The sequence below is a fragment of the Garra rufa genome, chromosome 24 (assembly GCF_049309525.1).
Source record: "Garra rufa chromosome 24, GarRuf1.0, whole genome shotgun sequence".
In the NCBI taxonomy this organism is placed as follows: domain Eukaryota; kingdom Metazoa; phylum Chordata; class Actinopteri; order Cypriniformes; family Cyprinidae; genus Garra; species Garra rufa.
The window spans coordinates 38847665-38871146 of NC_133384.1; the positions used below are offsets into that span (position 1 = coordinate 38847665).

Genomic DNA, 23482 nt, shown 5'->3' on the forward strand with positions numbered 1-23482 from the left:
TCTAAAAAGTTCTAAATAAATAAAAATTCTAATGAATTCTAAAAAAAGTGAATTGTAAGATAAAAAGTTGAAATCACCTTTTTTATTTTTTTTATTATTAAATATTATGGAAGTATTTGTGAGATAAACTACTTTTTTTTTGGTTTCTACGATGGAATTAAAAATGAAAATAAAAATCGCAATTGTTTTTTTTCCACTTTTTTATATCTCAATTCTGACTTTTCTTTTTTTTTTTTTTACATTCTAATAGATTCTAATAGATTTTAATAAAAATCTAAAATATTCCAAAATTAAGAACACATTAAATTAAAATGTATAAATATAAATGTACATTATTTAATTTTTTAATTTAGAAATTCTAAAAAAAATCTAAATAAAATAAAAATAAACATTCTAATAAATTCAAAATGCTAATTCTAAAAAAAAAAAGTAAATTGGGAAATAAAAAGTCAAAATCACCTTTTTATTTATTGGTTAATTATTGGTCTTTTATATTTTACAGCTAGCTGAAATAAAATATTTTAAAAATAGTAATATAAATATTAATATTAATATAAATAAATAAAAAATCCTTTTTGTATTTTAGGTAAACTTTATTTTATTTTTCAAGCAACATTTGTTTTTCTTATGACTTTACTTCTATTTTTATATATTTCTATAATAGCTATAATCAAACGTTTTTTTTTTGTTGTTGTTGTTTTTTACAGTGAAAATGACCCAAGATTATTTAAAGATACAGAAAAATAAAATAAAAATACCCATCTCTGTGCATTACAAGCACCTCGGCAGCTCTATCTTTTATCAAAAATGAAATGCAAATTTACACAAATCATCAAAACACACAGAACCTTCATAGACTTACATGATACAAAGAACAAAACCCTGTCTGACAGCTGCTAATGTAGGACTTCAAGACAAACTACAGGACAATCGGGAGCTGACAAGTCAATATTAGCAACTAAAACATCTTACATATATCCAAAAAGGGCTGCTTACCTCGTTTATCTTTTCCAAAGTTAATGTACGGAATAACGAGAAGCAAAAGGAAAGATAAGGAATATTTTAGTGTGGGTCATATCTCATATCACTGAGAGAAACACAGTCAAAACAAGCAACTTTCAGATGGAGGAGTGCGAGCTGAACTCCACGTCTACCTCCAGTCTAAAAAACAATCTTTATCCATAATGAATCCAGCCCTCAGGGCGGCTCCCGACTCGACGGGCGTCTGCCTCAAATATTTATTCCATTCAGATGTGAAGGATGAAGCGGTGATGGTGGCGGAGGGTGAGAGGATGCACAAACACAGTGTTTTAACGCTGCCCACGTCTGTCGCTCGCACCTTAACAAACGCTTGACTTCAGTCTGAATGTCTGTCGTCGTGTGTGAAGAAAATGCACAGAACATCGTGGTGAAACCGAGAGATAAACCTTGTGTGCTCAACGGGATTCAACACAACTGGAGCGCTTTGGTACTCATGGACAAAAATACTGGAAAAAATGATCTTCCTCAGGGTTTTTGTCTTGTTTTCTACCACAAATATCTAAACATTCTGAAATCAAGAAATATTTGAATAAAATTGATCAAAATTAAGTGAGTTTTTGCTTCAAACAACAACACATATCTGTTGATGGGGACGCATTAGAAACTAATTTGAATAATTAAATTAAGAATTAAAAACAAACAAAACAAAAAAGTTTTTGCCTTTTTATATTAATTCTGACTTTTCTCCTTAGAAAAAAAGTCTCTTGCAATTCTGAGTTTATATCACTGAAAAATTCTAATAAATTTTAATAAAAATCTAAAATATTCTTAAATCAAGAATAAAGTTCAAAACAAGTTAAAATGTCTAAATAAATACAAATAAAAATTAAAAAAAAAGTGAATTGTAAGATAAAAAGTTGAAATCACCTTTCTTTTTTTTCTTTTTTTTATATATATCTTTTTACATCTCAATTCTGACTTTTTTTCTTCAGAGTTTAAATCACTGAAAAAAATTCTAATAAATTTGAATAAAAAATATAAAAAATAATAATAAAAAATCTGAATCTGAATATTCTTAAATCAAGAATAAAGTTAAAAACATAAATGTAAATTCTAAAAATGTCTAAATAAATACAAATAAAAATTCTAATAAATTCTAATAAATTCTGAAAAAAGTGAATTGTGAGAAAAAAAATTAAATCACCTATTTATTTCTTTAATTAAATATTATATTATTTTATATTATTAAATAAAAACAAAACAGTAACTGTGAGTTCTTGTTTTTACCATTGAAACTAAAATAAAAACTAAAATAAAAACCTCAAATTTACGTTAAATTAATTACATTTATATTTAATGATTAATTTTTTAATTAAATTAATTTTTCCTAAATGTATAAAAATTAAGTCAGTTTATGCTTAAGAAAAAATATCTGCCAAGGGGGATCAGAATTTACTTATTTACTTTTTTTGTATGCTATGGACTTAAAAATATAAAATATTCTTAAATCAAGAATAAAGTATTTTTGCCTTTTTTTTTAATTAAGTGAATTTGTGCTTAAAACAAGAAAAAAATGGCTATGGGGTCAGAAAAATAAACTTCATTCACAGAGAAAATTAATAGTTTTCAAGTTTTAATAGTTATCAAGTTTATTATTCCGACACCATCGCCAAAAAAAAGAAGATAAAAATACTATTTAATCTTGTTTTTAAATTAAAATACATTTACTTGATATGCAAAATGATTTCAAGATATAAAATATGTATAAAAATTAAACGAGGTTAAAATAAAACATTTCAAACAGAAAACAAGATTACTTTTCTTACCCCACTGGCAGATTATTTAGCTCGTTTCAAGCAAAAAAAAAATTAATTTGGACTTTTTTTAATCTGAAAAACATTTTTACTTGTCTAGAAAATCCTTCTAGATTTAAGAACTGTTAGATATTTTGGCTGGAAAAAAGAAAAAATCTAAGTAAGAAAAGCATTTTTTGCAGTGTAAAGAATGTTTCGATATTTGTTCTGGAGAACGAGACAAAAATACTGAGCAAGTAGGTTTTTGCAGTGAATATTAACAAAATAGTTAAGCCAAAAAATAATACTCATTCTCATGTCGTTTCAAACCTGTACGACTTTTAAAATAAGATGCTGAACAAAAGACATCAGGGTGAGTCTGTCATTGCTTGTGGTGATTGTACCCAGTGCTTAATTTGAGGCGGATCCTTATATGTATTAGATCGTGACAGCGTGTGCGTGCATAAGAGACGCAGATGTAGATGTATTTGGAGGAAATGTATTGGTCCTCAACATATTTTCGACCAATCAGCTTTTTTAAGTTCAAAATCGCTCTCATTGATTGGTGCTTACTGCTCAACCCACTCTCTATCGCAGCGGAATGTTGAGAGAGAGAGAGTGTAATAATATCAGAAATAATACTAAATCAAGCAAATTATTCTATAAACACTATAAACATAGCTATACGTTAGTTCCCCCAACAAATGTAACGGTATTCAGAAAAAATACCATATTCGCAATGCATCTGAATGATAAACTATTTTTTATAATGTAGACTAGGCTTCACGTTCGTATACCGATATAAACCAAAAATATACTCTTCAGCAAAAATGTGCTTGGCATAACAGCAGAGTGCAGCGGTTATACTGGGCTACGGAGTATTTCAATTGACCAGAGAAGCATTTTACATGTTTTATTTTGATAATGAACAGACTGAGATGTCAAGTTTGAATTGCTAGAATATGTGTTGCGTGTGTGAGCAGATAAGAGTTGGACATAATACTTTTATTTTTGCACGCTCGAAGTAAAAGCAAAACATTTGTGCTTTTGTAAAATGAAGCAAACAAACAGGATGCGCGTTCTTTCTTTTCGTGAACTTGTTGGCGCAGTTAAATCTGTTAATTATTTGAAGGAGTAGTACAAAAATGTACAGATAATGTACTCACCCCCTTGTCATCCAAGATGTTCATGTCTTTCTTTCTTCAGTCGTAAGGAAATTGTTTTTTGAGGAAAACATTTCAGGATTTTTCTCCATATAGTGGACTTCTATGGTGCCCTGAGTTTAAACTTTCAATGCAGCTTCAAAGAGCTCTAAACGATCCCAGCCGAGGAAGAAGGGTCTTATCTAGCGAAACGATCAGTTATTTTCTAAAAACATTTACAATTGATATACTTTTTCATCTCTACACGGAGTACACACAGAGCTAGACAAGACAAATATTTGAGTTCAAACTCGTAGGCACCATAGAAGTCCATTATATGGAGAGAAATCCTGAAATGTTTTCCTCAAAATACAATTTCCTTACGACTGAAGAAAGAAAGACACGAACATCTCGGATGACAAGGGGGTGAGTACATTATCTGTGCATTTTCGTTCTGAAAGTGAACTACTCCTTTAAGTCAGATATTTTTAGCATATTTATACCTTTGATATATAGACTATGATTTTTTTAACAAATTTTATTTTTAGTGTAACTTACATTTTCCATCATCCTGGTGACCTATTTTTGAAAACCTGTGCTCTTATAGTTGCGGCATCACCGTTTAATGGCGTCATTGTTAGTGTCGATCACAGCGCCTTTTACACTGCAAAAAATGCTTTTCTTTCTTAGAGTCTTGTTTCCAGCCAAAATATCTACAAATTCTTGAATCAGGAAGGGTTTTCTAGACAAGTACAAAATATTGTCTTGTTTTTAGGAAAAATAAGCCAAAATTAAGTGAACAAACAAGCAAAATAATCTGCCAATGGGGTAAGAAAAAAAATCTTATTTCAAGCAGACAACTAGATTATTTTTCTTACCCCATTGGCAGATTATGTTGCTTGTTTTAAGCAAAAACTCACCTAATTTTGACTTGTTTTTACTAAAAACAAGACAATAATTCTTACTTGTCTAGAAAATCCTTCCTGATTCAAGAATTTGTAGATATTTTGGCTGGAAACAAGACGAAAAATCCAAGTAAGAAAAGCATTTTTTTTGCAGATCCGGCAATTATTTATTTACAAATTAAGCACTGATTATACCCCTAAAAAATAATCTGCAAACAGCATGCAGTGACACACGTGTGACGAAACCAACAACGTCAAGCAAAGACAAGTCAAGCAGAAGGACGCACCTCGTATTCCTCTTTGAAGCCGTAGCCCTCGGCGCACTTCATCTGCGTGATGTGCTGGAGAAGATCGGCCACGCGGATGGCCGGATGAAGCTGACCCGTCTGGTACGGGACGTCCACGGCTTCACGCTTCTTGTAGGAGTGAGTGTGCGACTGCACCAGGCTGCTGGTCTCGCTGTTCATGGTGTGGTTCTCGTCTGCCGGGACAAACGCAAGAGATAAACGGTCAGCAAACGCAGGAGAAAAGCGCAAAGGGATGGATGAGCAGTAGGTTTGACGACCACATGGAGAGATGAGCACAGAACAACGGGTGAGTCGAATCCAAACATGTGCATACACAGAACGCCGCAGCATCTAGACGTCAACATCAAAACAAAAACCAAGCCGTCTGTTCTAGCTAAAGAAACTGGCTACCCGATGAGGTCAAAATGAGGCGGCACGAATGGTGAAATGGTGTGGATGTGGCACCGTCACGACAGGGCTGGGAACCAAAACCAAAGCAAGAGAAAGCACATGTGAGGATGCAGGTGAGTGGAGGTACTTGACGCATGAAGAGGACGGCCACGGGTGACGGCCATGCTAGCTAATGGGAGGGCGAGATGCCACACAAGGCCATGCGAGAGAGAGAGAGAGAGAGAGAGGCGACACGGTTTGAGGGGAGAGAGGGGGGATCCCACTGACAGTCACCCCCAAAAAACACAGGGCCGATTGGCAACTTACCATTAATGGGCACTTTTTAAGAGGATACATAACAGGTTAAGTGTGAAGAAAGAAAACAGGAAGAGAGAGGAAAAAGGGTGTAAGCAACAAGATAGTTGAAGCAAGAGCAGCTACACATGAAGTCCAGAGACTATCTGAGCTTCTGACTGACTCACTAGGAAACGTCTGACGTGTCAAAATGAAGGAATGAGACGAGGCCCAATCTCAACCTGCTCCACGCCTCGGGTTCACCAAGGAAAATCCCATTCTGATCCATCCAGGCCTACACTTACACTGCAGAAAATGCTTTTCTTACTTCGATTTTTTGTCTTGTTTCCAGCCAAAATATTTAAACGTTCTTAAATCATGAAGGATTTTCTAGATGAGTAAAATTTTTGTATTGTTTTCAGAAAATAAGTGAGTTTTTGCTTAGAGCAAGCTAAATAATCTGCCAGTGGGATAAGCAAAAATATCTTATTTCAAACCAAAAACAAGATTATTTTTCTTACCCCCATTGGCAGATTATTTAACTTGTTTCAAGCAAAAATGCACTTAATTTTGACTTGCTTTTTCTGAAAACAAGACAATTTTGTACTTATCTAGAAAATCCTTTATGATTTAAGAATTTTTAGATATTTTGGCTGGAAACACGACAAAAAAAAAATCTAAGTAAGAAGTAAGATTTGGACTGCAGAAAATGCTTTTCTTACTTTTTTTGTCTTGTTTCCAGCCAAAATATTTAAACATTCTTAAATCATGAAGGATTTTTTAGATGAGTAAAATTTTTTCAGAAAAAAGTTTTGCTTAGAACAAGCTAAATAATCTGCCAGTGGGATAAGCAAAAAAAATATCTTATTTCAAACAGAAAACAAGATTATTTTTCTTACCCCATTGGCACAAAATAATTAATTCGTTTCAAGCAAAAATGCACTTAATTTTGACTTGTTTTTTTCTGAAAACAAGACAAAAAATTTTACTTATCTAGAAAATCCTTTATGATTTAAGAATTTTTAGATATTTTGGCTGGAAACACGACAAAAAAAATCTAAGTAAGAAGTAAGATTTGGACTGCAGAAAATGCTTTTCTTACTTTTTTGTCTTGTTTCCAGCCAAAATATTTAAGCATTCTTAAATCATGAAGGATTTTTTAGATGAGTAAAATTTTTGTCTTGTTTTCAGAAAAAAGTTTTGCTTAGAACAAGCTAAATAATCTGCCAGTGGGATAAGCAAAAAAAAAAATCTTATTTCAAAACAAGATTATTTTTCCTACCCCATTGGCAGATTATTTAACTTGTTTCAAGCAAAAATGCACTTAATTTTGACTTGTTTTTTCTGAAAACAATACAATAATTTTTACTTGTCTAGAAAACCTTCTTGAGTATTGCTTTTCTTAAGTAAGTGTGTAATGCTTTTTAAATTTTTCTGCTCATCAAGGCAGAGTAAAAATACAGAAAAAAATGGAATATTCTGAAATGTTAATGGATTTAAAGTAGGGTTTCTATTTTAATATACTTTAGAATAGAATATATTTCTGTGATGCAAAGCTGAATTTTAAGCTTCATTACTCCAGTCTTCAGTGTCACATGATCCTTTAGAAATCATTCTAATATCTGATCTATTATCAGTGTTGATTTATTTTTTCAGGATTCTTTACTAAATAAAATGTTAATAAAAACAGGGTTTATTTAAAATAGAGAACTTTTGTAACAATAAACACCTCGTTTAAAGTTTGGGGTCAGTAAACTTTTTTCTTTCTTTCTCTCTTTGAACAAAATTAATACAAAGTAAATTAATGACGTAGACGCAAATCAGTTAAAGAGATTTATTCATTATTTTGTCATTATTTACTCACTCTCATGTCATTCCGATCATGAATGGGAAATTTACTTCTTAGAGTGTCACATGTTTGAGCTCTGTAAGATTTTTTGTGCATTTATTTGGTCTAAAATATAGTAAAAATGTGAAATATTTTTATGATTTATAACAGTGGTTGTCCATGTGAATATCTGTTAAACTGTAATTTATTTCTGTGATGCAAAGCAGAATTTTCAGCGTCTTCAGTGTCACATGATCCTTCAGAAATCATTCTAATATGCTGATTTGCTCCCCAAGAAACATCTCTGATTATTATCAATGTTGAAAACAGTTGTGCTGCACAATATTTTAGTGGAAACTGTCATACGTTTTATTTTTTCAACGACTGACTTTCTTCTGTGCAACACAAAAGATGATGTTTTAAAAAATCTTTTTTGCCCATTTCATGAAAGTCAATGGGGTCCAAAGATGTTTGGTTCATTATATCTTCTTTTGTGTCCCATAGAAGAAAGATACAACACAAGGATGAGCAAATGAAGACTGAATGATAATTCTAGATCAAATATCAGTAAAAAAAAAAAAAAGAAGTGTTTTATAGAACGACTAATTCATTAATTCCCATGTTAGTACGCATTCTTGTGTCTCTCAAATGAATGAATGGGAAATTTACTTCTTAGAGTGTCACATGTTTGAGCTCGGTAAGATATTTTGTGCATTTATTTGATCTAAAATATAGTAAAAATGTGAAATATTTTTATGATTTATAACAGATTTTTGCTATGTGAATATCTGTTAAACTGTAATTTATTTCTGTGATCAAAGATGAATTTTCAGTTTGTATGCATTCTTGTGTCTGTCTAATAAATGAATGGGAAATTTACCTCTTAGAGTGTAACATGTTTAAGCTCTGTAAGATTTTTTATAACGTGCATTTATTTGATCTAAAATATAGTAAAAAATGTGAAATATTATTATAATTTAAAACAGCTGTTGTCTATGTGAATATCTGTTAAACTGTAATTTATTTCTGTGATCAAAGCTGAATTTTCAGCGTCTTCAGTATCACATAATCCTTCAGAAATCATTCTAATATGCTGATTTGCCTCTCAAGAAACATTTCTGATTATTATCAATGGTGAAAACAGTTGTGCTGTACGATATTTTAGTGGAAACTGTCATACGTTTTATTTTTCAATGACTTTCTTCTGTGCAACATAAAAACTTCTTAGAGTGTAACATTTTGAGCTCAGTAAGATTTTTTTAACGTGCATTTATTTGATCTAAAATATAGTAAAAATGTGAAATATTATTATAATTTAAAAAAGCTGTTTGCTATGTGAATATCTGTTAAACTGTAATTTATTTCTGTGATCAAAGCTGAATTTTCACATAGTACGCATTCTTGTGTCTCAAATAAATGAATGGGAAATTTACCTCTTAGAGTGTAACATGTTTAAGCTCTGTAAGATTTTTTATAACGTGCATTTATTTGATCTAAAATATAGTAAAAAATGTGAAATATTATTCTAATTTAAAACAGCTTTTCGCCATGTGAATATCTGTTAAACTGAAATTTATTTCTGTGATCAAAGCTGAATTTTCAGTTGTGTCTTTCTAGTGAATGAATGGGAAATTTACTTCTTAGAGTGTAACATGTTTAGGCTCAGTGAGATTTTTATTTATTTATGCGCATTTATTTGATTTAATATATTGTAAAAATGTAAAATATTATTATAATTTAAAACAGCCATTGTCTATGTGAATATCTGTTAAAATGTAATTTATTTGCTGTGATCAAAGCTGAATTTTCAGTTTGTACACATTCTTGTGTCTCTCAAACAAATAAATTGGACATTTACCACTCAGAGTGTCACACGTTTTAAAATGTGCACTTATTTGATCTAAAATATAGTAAAAATGTGAAATATTTTTTATAATTTAAAACAGCCATTTGCTACATAAATATCTATTAAACTTTAATTTATTTCTTTGATGCAAATCTGAATTTTCAGTTAGTACGCATTCTTATGTCTTTCTAATGAATGAATGAATGGGAAATTTACTTTGTGAACCCAAGTTGTCATTAAATATAGTGGTCTGGAGCTGTTCTTAGTTCACAGAATAGCATTAAACTAGGCTCTGACATGTGCACAATCGCTTTTCTAAAGACAAAGTGAGTTTTAAGCGCTGTTGTGAGCATAAAGAGCGCGTCTGAAGACACTGATGGAAATGACCATGGGTCGCTTTATTCGTTCGTGCCACACTGTCACTCCCCCCTCATCCGGTCCACATTATCTGTCCATGCACATGAGAGGTCATAGACATACGTGACGTCACACGCACGACACGGAATGCGGATGGGATGGGGTGAAGCCTCGGCTCGGGGAGGAATAAACCCTCGAATCTCACACAGAAGAGAAAAGCAGGCAGGTATGAATGTGAGGAAGCGTCAGATCTACTTCCTGTCTGTCTCTCGTCAACACAAACAAGCTATTCTCAGGACGTGGTCATGTGTGGAAAACAGAAACGGGAGGCTTTTCTCACCTAGGATGGCGGTCGGCACGAAGGGATCTGCTCGCGGCCCAAAGACGTGCGGAGGTTGACAGAGAAGAGAAAAGCGGTTCAGTCCACACTCATCCAGATCAACACACTGCTGCATTAGTCAGGAAGGTTAAACAGGCCACATACCAACATACAATCAGACCGCAGCAAATGGGTTCATACTATAGACCCAGTCTATAGAAAAAGACTGTAATGTGTTTGAGGTCGGTAAGAATTTTTTTTAATGTGCATTTATTTGTTTTAAAATATTGTAAAAATGTCAAATATTATTCTAATTTAAATCAGCCGTCGTCTATGTGAATATCTGTTCAAATGTAATTTATTTGCTGTGATCAAAGCAGAATTTTCAGCATGTTTTTTGTGTTTTCCAGCCAAAACATCTAAAAGTTCTTAAATCAAGAAGGATTTTCTAGACGAGTACAAATTAAAGTCGTGTTTTCAGAAAAAACTCAAAAGTCAAAAATTAAGTTTATTTTTAAATAATCTGCCAATGGGGTAAAAAAAAAAAATCTAGTTTTCTTTTTGAAGTAAGATTATATTTCTTAACCCATTAGCTGATTATTTAGCTTGTTTCAAGCAAAAACTTAATTTAAAAATTCTGAATTAAGACTATTTTTACTTGTCTAGAAAATCCTTTTTGATTTAGGAATTCTTAGATATTTTGGCTGGAAACAAGATAAAAAAAATTCTGCAGTGCAAGAAACATTTCTAATTATTATCAAAGTTGATATTTTAGTGAAAACCATCATATGATTTATTTTTCACGACTCACCGATGAATAAATTTATTTATTTGAAAGAGAAATCTTTTGTTACATTAAAAATGTCTTTACTGTCACCTCTGATCAATTTTACTCATCCTCGATGAATAAAAAAATATTAATTTTAGTTTTAATAATTTTGCTCAGTTTCTGTGATTTTTTTTTCTTTTTTATTAACTTGCTTTCAGTTTCACGTTTTTTAGTACTTAAAGGTAAACTAAATTAATATAACTTTTTTATATTTTATTTTAGTATGTTCAGTTATTTCAGTAGTTTTTTTTGTCAACATTTTTGATGACAACTGAAATCATTTTAATTTAAAAACACTTCATTTTAGTAAATTTAGTATATGTCAGGTAAAGTTTACATTTTATTTCAAGTAATGAAAATGTTTGTTTTAAAACTGAACTAAAATATATATTTTTAGCATATTTAGTTAAAGTTTGTCAAGAAATTATGTTTTTAAAAGTTCATAGTTTTTTCAGAACTACAATAACACTGAAAAAAAAACACATTTCTTTAAAGAAAAAAATAATACTGACCTCAAACTTCTGAACAAGATATCTTTTTTATTTTTTTATTTTTAGTTTTAATTATTTTAGTACATCAATTAATAGGAGAAATATTGCAACTAGCTCAAATAAAATAATAATGTATTTAGATGTGGGCTAAAAGGTGTCCAATAGTGATCTGATGCGGTCTGTAAAGCTGAGTTGTGCAGAGCGAAGCAACAGACGAGACAAAAGCACAGCAGTTTGAGACAGAAATGAGTGACAAGCAGAGCTTTACCTGGATAGTAGGAGTTTGGCACGGAGGTGCTCAGTGTGTTAGTCTTCATGGTAAACGACGACGGCGACGAGACAGCTTTCAGAATAAAAAAGCAGGCAAGATGTGAGGAATACGCAAATAAACAGTGCATCTGAATTCCTAAAACACTCACAAACGTTTACACGAGACATTATTATAGACACCAGACAAGTCACTCTACACTAAAATGAGCTTTATTTCTATTTTCATGTTTTGTTTTTATAATTAAAGTTTTTAGTTTCAGATTATTTAATTTCAGTTATTTTAGTAAGCTATTATTTTTTATATATTTATAAATGTATATAAATTAAAATTTATATATAATTAATTTCTATTTTTTCATATTTTTCTGTTTATTTAAATGTGTATATATTTACGTTTTGTTTTTATATTAAAGTTTTTAGTTTCAGATTATTTAATTTCAGTTATTTTAGTAAGCTATTATTTTTCATATATTTATAAATGTATATATAAATTAAAATTTATATATAATTAATTTCTATTTTTTCATATTTTTCTGTTTATTTAAATGTGTATATATTTACGTTTTGTTTTTATATTAAAGTTTTTAGTTTCAGATTATTTAATTTCAGTTATTTTAGTAAGCTATTATTTTTTATATATTTATAAATGTATATATATATATATATATATATATATATATATATTAAACTTTATATATAATTAATTTATATTTTTTCATATTTTTCTGTTTATTTAAATGTGTATATATTTACATATTTATTTTATCTATATTTTTTGCTTTCACTGCTTTTGTTTGAATAATATTTATTTTATTTCAATCAAATTGATTATATTAAATTTCAAGAAAATATATATATATATATTTTAATTTTCAAGAAATGCATGATTTTTTAAATGTAAGCATTTATATATTTATAATTAATTCTTTTACATGTGTAGACTTTGTAATTTTTTAACTCATTGTTTATCAATTTTTCTCTTTAAGTTCAAAAGGATTTTTTCTTTAAGAAATGCATGTTTCCAATGAAATATGTTCTATATTAATTTAAATGTTTATATTTGTTTATATAATTAATTTCTATTTAATTTTTTTCATGTATTTTTTCTATATTTATTTAAATGTGTATATATTTACATATTTATTTTATCTAGTTTTTTGCTTTCAATCAAATGAATAATATTGAAGTCTAAGAAAATCTTTTTTTAATTTTCAACAAATGCATTATTTTTTAAAATATAAGCGTTTATATATTTATTTATAATTCTTATTTTTATATATATGTTTTCGATTGTTTTATTTTAGAAATTGAATTTATTACAGCAAATTTTATTTTTCACAATTTTTGTTTATATTTTTAAAATAGAATTTATTTTTGATTTCATTTTAATTTTAGTCAAAATTGCTGCAATTTTGTGTATCATTTTATAATTTTTAAAAAATATTTTTTATATCTATAATATAATTATATATATATATATATATATATATATATATATATAGTTTTTATTGAGTTTAAGCTTTTAGTTTTAAATATTGAATATATTAAATATAAAATTAAAATATTGAATTTATTACAGTTAATGTTTATTTTATTTCAAATAACAATCTCAACCCTGTACCGCTCCGACACGACATTAACTTGAAAAAGCAGCTGTGTTTTCCTCCAGATTCATTAGTGTTGATTGTGGCAGTATGAGAATGATAAAGCGTGTCACGCACTCGTCTGATCGCCGCTGACGCCGCGAGCCGTTTGTCAATCACAGCGGCGCAGACAGACAGCAGGAGAAGGTCACACTAAGAGCCTGTGTTTATTTATTTATCCCTGTTTGTGGCCGTTTCACAGAGCCACACGTCCGTCACGACGAGGGGAAGCGGAGCGACGCGTGTGCAATATTAAACTACACTGTCATGCGATCAAAGAAGCTGTCGTTTTACTCAATATTTCACATTCACGAACCCATAAAGACAGATTCGTCAGTAACTCTGCTCTCAATCAATCACAGTAATGACTCATTTAGCTCCTGTGATTCCAGCCATGTGGAAAATATGGATGAAATCCGTTAATTAAGTCATAAAAACGGAATTTATGTTTGATTTGGCGACATTTAGATGAATAAACACAGAAATAGGGAAGAACACTTAATCAGATTGTGATCTGGACTAGTGTCTTCGAAAATTATGACAGAATTATATAACTAGATAAAAAAGTTTGTCAAGAGAAACTCTGAAGTTGGCTTGAGAAAGCTGGACCAGAAAGTTTGAACAGTTTAAAAAAGTTTAAGTTTAAAAAGTTTGAGTCTGAAATAGTTTGAAGTTTAAAGTAGTTTTAAAAGCGTAATGTCTGATAGATAGATAGCTAGATAGATAGGATGTTTCTAGCATGACTAGCATGTTGCTACCATGTTTCTAGCATGATTAGCATGTAACAAGCATGTTGTTAGCATGGTTAGTAAGTGCTAGCATGTTGCTAGCATGTGTCTAGCATGATTACCAGGTTGCTAGCATGTTTTAGCATGATTAACAAGTTGCTAGCATGATTCTAGCATGATTAGCAAGTTCTTAGCAGGATTCTAGCTTGATTTGCAAATTTGCTAGCACGTTTTTTAGCATAATTAACAAGTTACTATCATGTTGCTAGCATGATTAACAAGTTGCTGGCATGTTTCTAACATGATTAGCAAGTTACTGGCTTCTTGCTGACATGTTTCTAGCATCATTTGCATGTTGCTAACATGCTTCTAACCAGTTGCTAGCATGTTTCTAGCATTATTAGCATGTTGCTAACGTGTTTCTACCATGATTAACATGTTGCTAGCACCTTTCAAGCATGATTAGCAAGTTGCTAGCATGTGTCTATCATGATTAGCAAATTGCTAACATGTGTCTAGCATGATTACCAGGTTGCTAGCATGTTTCTAGCATTATTAGCAAGTTGCTAGCAGGATTCTACCATGATTAACAAGTTGCTAACATGATTCTAGCATGATTAGCAAGTTGCTAACATGTTTTTAGCATGATTAGCAAGTTGCTGGCATGTTTCTAACATGATTAGCAAGTTACTGGCATGTTGCTAACATACTGTTAGCATGATTTAGATAGATAAAAGAAGAATAATAACATATTACACTGTAAAAAAACACAATTAGTTGAGTGAACATAAAATAATTTGTTACCCTGCTGCCTCAGCTCAAATAAGTTTAGTCAACTTGAATTGTTAAGTTGTACTAAAAGACAACTTATATATTTGAGTTGACTTAACAAAATCGGTTTGTTAAACTTAAAAGCTGGGTAAGTTACCTGGATGCCTTAATTTTTTTTTAAGTTGAATCAACTCAAATATCTAAGTAGTCACTTAGTACAACTTAACATTTTAAGTTGGCTAAACATTTTTGAGTTGACTGAACTTAAAATTATAATGGCAGCCAAGTAACATTATTTTTCCAGTTTAAGGTCATTTTTTTTTTTTTTTTCGGTTTGATTTTTGTAATTTTGTATTTATTTTTTAAAATAAAAAATAGTTTTTAGTTCCAGATTATTTAATTTGGGTTATTATAGACTACTACTATGAGTATAAAAATGTTTTTTTTTTTTTTTTTTTTTCATTTTCATTTTAGTCAAAATTGTAGCAATTTTATGTTTTTTTAATTTTATCAATTTTATTTTTAAGTTGATTCAACAAATAGTTTAATAAATAGTTAAAATTGAATTAAACCAATAAAATGTAAAACAAAAGAAAGAAAACAAAACAAACAAACAAAACAAAACAGCATTTAGGAAAATTAAAACAGAATTTGGTTACATAAAAAAGACACGATTAATTAAAATGTTAATAAATCATCAACAGAATCCAGAAAAAACTATTATTGTTTAATTTATGAATTACTAAATTTTAAATTTTTTATACAATAAAATGTATTAGACATTATTTTAGTGTTTAGTAAGTATTACAATTTTAATTAAACCATTAAAATGTAATTAATTATTAATGTAATTAAAAAAATATGAATAAATAAATTAATAAATAAAACAGAATTTGATCAAATAAAATAAAATAAAGTGGCATGAAAAGAAGAAGGGCTCTGATTGGCTGAGTGAAGAGGATAGGCGGGACAGACAGATTATAAGTGTCAAACACAATCTGCTGTGATGTCCTGTACCGAAAAGATCATCTTTAGTGTTTCCACAGAAGAGGGTTTGTAAGGAAAAGCTGTTTTTTTGTGTGAGCTATGTTGTGATTAGTGTCAGAAACTCACGGCGTCCGTTGAGGTTGTGTGTGTCCATGAATGAAATGGCCTCGTCGCAGCTGGTGCCCTGCTCAGCGTAGCTCTTGTCCATGGAGTTCACCATCACCGTCATCTCCTGCCGCGTGCTGCTCAGCGTCTCCTTACGCTTCTTCGCCAGTTTCCTTCAGTCAAACACACACAAAGCACATTTCAGACCCAAAGTCTCAGTCGTTCTTCATAGTCTGCATTACTTTTTTAGTAGTAGACTGATGCTTTTCTTTGGAAGAGCATAAGAAATGAGAGACTGTGTGGAGAAATCGGATGCATTTGTGTAGAAATCAAACATGTTGCACATCGATGCATTTGACTATTTTTATCTAATAGCTGCATGATTTGGGGGTTAAAAACACATTGCAATTTTGCTAATTTTTTATGATTGTATATCTATATAACTGGTAATAGTATTGCTAAATAATTGTAAACAAAAAACATATATAAACACACATATACATATACACTAAATACGAATACTAAAAATAAGAAATATTACTTTACAGAAAATTGTGATTTATTTTTTGAGATTTTATATCAATAATGATTACTTTATTATTATAAATAAAAATAATATTACTAAAAAAAATTGTAAACAAAATTACAAAACTACAAAAATAGTACAAAACTTTTGTAATATTTTACTATAGAATAAAAGGAGCATAAAACATAAAAAAATTACATAAAATGTTTAAAAAACTAACAGCTGCACAATTTAGATTTTTTCGTGATTTTATTATTATTATTATTATTATTATTATTATTATTATTAGTAGTAGTAGTAGTAGTAGTAGTAGTAGTAGTAAATACAAATGCTAAAAATAAGAAATATTACTATTGTAATATTTCATTTTAAAAAATATTTCTGAGAAATTACAATAATGGTAATAATTTTACTTTATAGAAAATGGTGAAACTTTTTTTGGTGATGAATAATCAATAATTAATATAGCAATATTACTAAATAAAAATAGTAAACAAAATAAAATACTATTGGAATTTCACAATAGTTTTATTTGACTATAAAATAAAAAAAACAGTATTTAAGATGATTTTTTTTACAATGTTTTTTATTATTATAATTATTGTTGAATAAAAACATTAAACAAAGTAATAAACTAATATTGTAATATTTCACCATTAAAAAATTACTGTAATTACTATAAAAATACAATACTATTACAAATGAATTCCCTCACTTTTTCAAGTGTTAAATCATGTAAAAGAATGCAGTAGGTAACTATAATGTGCTAATGCCATAATGTGATTTCAGCTTTATTTTGGTTTTAATCGCACCCTCTGGTTTATCATTCTTTATCAAATATAGTGAATAAGACAGTTGTTTGAACACACTTTTGACACAAGGATTGCAATTCTGGCATGAATTCACCGGGTCATTTTCAATCCTTAAACTCGATAAGAAAGGCAATAGCACTAAACGGCAGACAAAAGCACAGTGGGAGATTTGGGGAGACGGTAACGCCCTTCGGTACCCGTGGCTCTCGCTCACTAATGCGCACTCCTGAGAGCGGCTGTCACCCGAACAGGAACCGACTGCAGCTTCCCGGCGCTGATCAACACGCCAGCGCTTCGCCTCGGGCGGCGGGACAGAGCTGAGATCCGGCGCTTCGACTGAGCTGCAGCTGCTCAAAGACTCGTCTCGCTCTCCTCAGCATTAATTACGGGAGGCTGCGAGACGGGATGTGTGTCTTTGGTGATGATGACATTCAGTCATGGGATGCTGATGCAATATTAGTTTGTATTTGGGTTAACACACTGCTCAGGTAACAGTGGAAACAGACCACGCTTAGAGTTTATATATGGGTTTGTTGACATTACATGGCATTTCCACTCTCACTAGATCAAAATGAAGGTTATTAATATTGTCGCTATTTAAAATGCTGTAAATTTCTTTGCCCTACATGGACCTGTTGTTATAAAAGCTGCAGTGTTATTCGATTCTTTACATTTTTGAGCCAAATGTCAAAATTGTCCTATGGTGCGACCTTATGAATAAAAAAGAATAGGGACATTATAATTCTGTTGATCAACATTAAAAATCGTGATTAGACTGTCTTTGGAAATGGCCGCCAAATATAATTTGTCAGTGGTGAGGAACAAGGCTGCGGGTAAGAAACACACAGTCCAACTGATATTCAGACCAACAGCTTGGTCACTTACATTTTAGTCACAATATTTCCAGTTACGTTTTTTTCTTCCACCAACGGAAATAGTTCCACACAAGCAGTGTTTCCGAACTACACAGTAATTGTGCCTGAATGATGTTTTTGAACGGATCTGTTAAATAAATGATTCAATGACTCGACAAACTATTGCTTTAGAACAAATCAGTTGAATGAATGATTTAATGACTCAACAAACTGGTGCTTTTGAACAAATCAGCTGAATGAATGATTCAATGACTCAACAAACTGGTGCTTTTGAACAAATCAGCTGAACAAATGACCTAATGACTCAACAAACTGGTGCTTTTGAACAAATCAGCTGAACAAATGACCCAATGACTCAACAAACTGGTGCTTTTGAACAAATCAGCTGAATGAATGATTCAGTGACTCAACAAACTGGTGCTTTTGAACAAATCAGCTGAACAAATGACCTAATGACTCAACAAACTGGTGCTTTTGAACAAATCAGCTGAACAAATGACCTAATGACTCAACAAACTGGTGCTTTTGAACAAATCAGCTGAACAAATGACCTAATGACTCAACAAACTGGTGCTTTTGAACAAATCAGCTGAACAAATGACCTAATGACTCAACAAACTGGTGCTTTTGAACAAATCAGCTGAACAAATGACCTAATGACTCAACAAACTGGTGCTTTTGAACAAATCAGCTGAACGAATGACTTAATGACTCAACAAACTGGTGCTTTTGAACAAATCAGCTGAACAAATGACCTAATGACTCAACAAACTGGTGCTTTTGAACAAATCAGCTGAACGAATGACCTAATGACTCAACAAACTGGTGCTTTTGAACAAATCAGCTGAACAAATGACCTAATGACTCAACAAACTGGTGCTTTTGAACAAATCAGCTGAATGAATGATTCAATGACTCAACAAACTGGTGCTTTTGAACAAATCAGCTGAACAAATGACCTAATGACTCAACAAACCACTGATTTGTTTCTATTTGAAAATATCTTTAAAAAGTATTGGAAAAGTATTGAGCATTGAAATCGGGGAAACATAAATATCACTCATCTTAAAATGGCATTTTTTCAGCAGTTTAGAATGGATTACACCAAAGTTAGTCTTGAAATTGTCCAAGTCATGGGGAAAAATGTTGTTAATTATAACTTTTTATTAAATAAATAACACAATATGAAAAGTGTCTAACAATGAAGATAAATCTCTCTCATACTATTTGTATATTGTCAAGAGTTTCTTAATTTTTGCTATGTCACACCATAGGACAAATTTATGGTGCAGCTCAGTAAAAATGTAAAACAATAAATAAATAAATAAAAATAAATAAAAGATTTTGAAAAGAAAGTTGGTGAGCCTTTATATTTTCTTAAAGACCAGGCATTTCTTCTTCAAAAATTGACTTTTTTTCAACTACCCATAAATATAGACAGGAATATGGTCCCAGTGTGACAGATTTGCCTTTAAACTTTGATTCTGGCAAAGCTCTGCCACTGGCACGACCGATCCGAGCCGTAATCAACCCACCTGGACGAGCGAGCGCTAACCCAGAGCCTGACAAACACGTCTGATATCAGGTTTAATGCGGCCATCTGCACACGGTCACAGTAAATGACTGAGACTCTCCAGAGCGCTTTGTGTTTCGGTGGCCACTGGTGGTTTTAATGCGATCTGTGCTTCCTCTCGGGGTCTCAGGGGTCTGCCGGGGGCCGATCGTATCTTTAATGGAAACCACCGCAGCGACTCGATGGATCCTGGCCGGCTCTAAGTGGTCTAAAACAGAGCAGCGATGCCTGGCCACATTAAACATAAATAAATTAAAGTGAGGCCATCTCTCTGCTTCATCCGTTCATCTGCTGAAGGTCAACGCAATCCCAGCTTTTACAAATGGAAAAAAGATGGATGTTCGCCATCGGAGAGGGTTGTGTGTAACGCACACACATATGTTAGCGGCCCTTTCTGTAGCAATTATTCTGAACTTCTTACCTACAACTAAGTAGTGAGTTCTCATTCCAGTTCTGAAAGTAAAAATACCACTCATTTAGTCATTTTCTGCATTTAAATGAAACTAAAAAACTTGGCTATACTTTTGTCGAAATGGAGAAAATGAATAAGGAAAAAAAGGGGGGAAATCTACTGAAAAGGTGTGCTGTTTCACCAGATGATGCTGATGCAACAGGAAGTTCTTGATTCTGAAGTCATCAGTGTGTCAGTGTGTGTGGCGTTACATCAGCTCACAGATGCTGAGGTGTTCAGAACCGACCGCAGCTCTGCTCCAGGAATAAAACTACACAAATACACTGAGATCTGGGCCTTAATTATCACTTATCAACACAACACTGCAGATCTGTCATGTATACAGCTTAATCTGTAAGAATGACTCTGTAGGTCATCAGTAAAATAACTTTTTTTTTAGATTACATATGATTTTACAATTTTTATATTAAATTAATATATAAAGCAACTTTTAAATTACATACCATAGAAAAATAAAACTATTTACACGCCCACATTTTTATGAAAAAATATCCTTATTAAATTTTAATTGTGTTACACTGTGTTTTTACCATGTTTAAAATCGAAGCCAATTAAAGTTAAACCCATGAATGCAAGGACCAATCAGCAGCATTCAAAATGAGATGCTGAGCAAAAGAAATCTGTGCTTGATTGACGTAAATACACATACCAATGCTTGCCATCTAACAGCTGTGAACAAGAATCTTTTTAACTTATATTGATACGCGTGGCACAACACGTTTAAATACATTATAGAATTTATATTTCTGTTAATCGGCATTAGAAATCTTGATTAGACTGTCTTTTAGAAATGACCGCCAAATATAATTTGTCAAATGTAAGGACTGAGGACGCAGGTACTATAATAAACACATAGTCCAACTGATATTCAGGCCAACAGCTTGGTCACTTACATTTTAGTCACAATATTTGCAGTTACTTGCTTGTTTTTCCTCTACCAATGAAAATAGTTCAACACAGAGCAAAATTTCCAAACTACAAAGTAATTGCGCCTGAATGGGTCAACACTTTTGAACAAATCAGTTAAATCAATAATTCAATGACTCAATAAACTGGTGCTTTTAAACGAATCAGTTAAATGAATGATTCAATGACTCGACAAGATGATGCTTTTGACCAAATCAGTTGAATCAATGATTCAATGACTCAACAAACTGGTGCTTTTGAACAATTCAATTGAATGAATGATTCAACAACTTGATAAACTGGTGCTTATTAACAAATCAGCCGAATGAATGATTTAACAACTCAACAGACGAGCTTTTGAACAAATTGTCTGAATAAATGTTTCAATGACTCGACAAACTGATGCTTTAAAACAAATCGGCTGAATGAATGATTCAATGACTTAGTTACTTGTTTCATTCCAGAATGAATTTGTGTTTTTAGATAAATTAATTTAATGAATGATTCAACAACAAATTAAACTAATTTGATTAATTTCTGAACAAATCGCTTGAATTAATGATTCAAATTACTATTTTGAATCAGAGAGTCACTTGATGCAACTTACTGATGTAACTACAGTCACTGCAAAATTCCTGCAATTAATACCAAGGAACTGACTCTTGTGTTATATATATTTATATATATACCTTATGTATGTGAATATAATATATGTTACATGTAGTATCCAACAATACAAAGCATGTTAAAGTACAAACATACTTTAAAGGCACAAAAACACAATGTATCTTTTTCTCAAGCGTTTCCAAACATAATCCGCCTGTATGCTAATAAGGCATATGCCTGTTCCTTCAAACTCCAACTCTATGCTAATTTATTTTCCCAATTATTCAGATCTGATTTACTACAATGGGATTTCTGAGGTAATAACACTTCAAAGTGCAGAGATCGGGAGACTAAATCTCTGGTGTGACGCCGCGCAAACATCTTCGGCTTTGGATTTACTGCGCCTTGTCATCATCTAAATTGGCATACATTTCAGCCGCTCGTATCGGCAAAGATTTGTCTTGGAGCTGACATTCTCACGCTACACTTAAAAACAAATTAGAGTCTCTACAGAAAGCCCTGGAACATGACAGTAGCTCAGCAATTACCGAGCCCAGCTCGTTTCCTCGTATCCAGTGGGTTCAGATACATTCGCACTCGCTAAACGCTAATGACTCCAGCGACACACTCGGGTTAAAGACTGCAGCGAGAAGACAAAGCACTGCAAACAACAGAGTGCCACTGCTCAACAATGCTAGCAGGGGCGTAGCCATCATTTCAGAATGTCAAATGTAATGCCAGTTTGTTTTAGACGGTTTCTGCAGGTTTTATGAAGGCAAGACAATGTCAATATGATCTCTCAAATAAATGGCTTGTATTAGCAACTCATCAAAGTCTGAAAATGCAACTTCCAGCTGATCTTCACTACTTTTTGGTTCAAATTCATTTACATTTTTTAAAAAGAAGCTCAAAGCTTGAACAAAATATGGAAATAAATGACATACATTTTGTAGTGCAAATCTAAATATATTTACATCAGCGAACTTACAGAAGATTAAAATTCTTGTTTTCTAAAAAATGGATTGAAATGAAGTGAGCTTATGATTAAAACAAGAACAAATGTCTCAGACAAGCTTAGAAAGCTCAACATAATTGACAAGGAATAAATTTTCAATTTTCATTGACAGATGTTGGTTCTTGTTTTAAGCATAAATTTACTTCATTTTGTTACATTTTGCACTCTCACTCATTTTCTACACTTAATTTCCCATCTTAAGTTAATTTATGTTGATGTAAGGATGTGCAGGTGTTTGTATTGGAAAACAAGGCAAAATACTGAGGAAGATGTTCATTTTTTAGCAGTTTATGCCATATTTAATGCAATGCGTAATGAATTTAACAATTTCAGCTTTGATTTAAGACCTTTAAAACCTGCAGAAAACCTATTAAATATTAATTCTAGTCAACTCATGTTACAGTAAACAATTACAAGCAATAAACATTTAGTTGAGTGTCATTTAGGTTTGATTGACTTATTTCAAGTCCTTTATAGTAATTTCCTTAATGCATTCTGGCTGTTTTATCTAAAAACAACAAAATATCAACACAGCTTAGTCCATCTCAATAATAATAATCTCCATCTTTTGTCTAATTTAAAGGGCTTTTTATAGCATATCTGTAAAAAATACAATTTTCAGAAAGAGTGAGATCAAAGGCTGCATGCATTTAAGACTGTTTACCAGTTAGTCAGGCCAGAATACTCAACCTTTAAGCAAAAAAACCCTTAACTCTGACAAAAAGCATTCT

The 23482-nt window shown here is 31.4% G+C and overlaps 1 protein-coding gene across 1 annotated transcript in view; it reads right to left on the reverse strand.

The window, feature by feature from the left end:
- LOC141300392 (receptor-type tyrosine-protein phosphatase mu-like) overlaps window positions 1-23482 on the reverse strand; it is a 166968-nt gene that overhangs the window by 73137 nt on the left and 70349 nt on the right. The window contains exons 5-8 of the mRNA XM_073830663.1: window positions 15988-16139; window positions 11731-11805; window positions 10164-10190; window positions 5109-5302 (exon numbers count right to left, since the gene is read on the reverse strand). Of these exons, the coding sequence (XP_073686764.1) occupies window positions 5109-5302; window positions 10164-10190; window positions 11731-11805; window positions 15988-16139 (448 nt within the window). The remainder of the gene's footprint in view (window positions 1-5108; window positions 5303-10163; window positions 10191-11730; window positions 11806-15987; window positions 16140-23482) is intronic.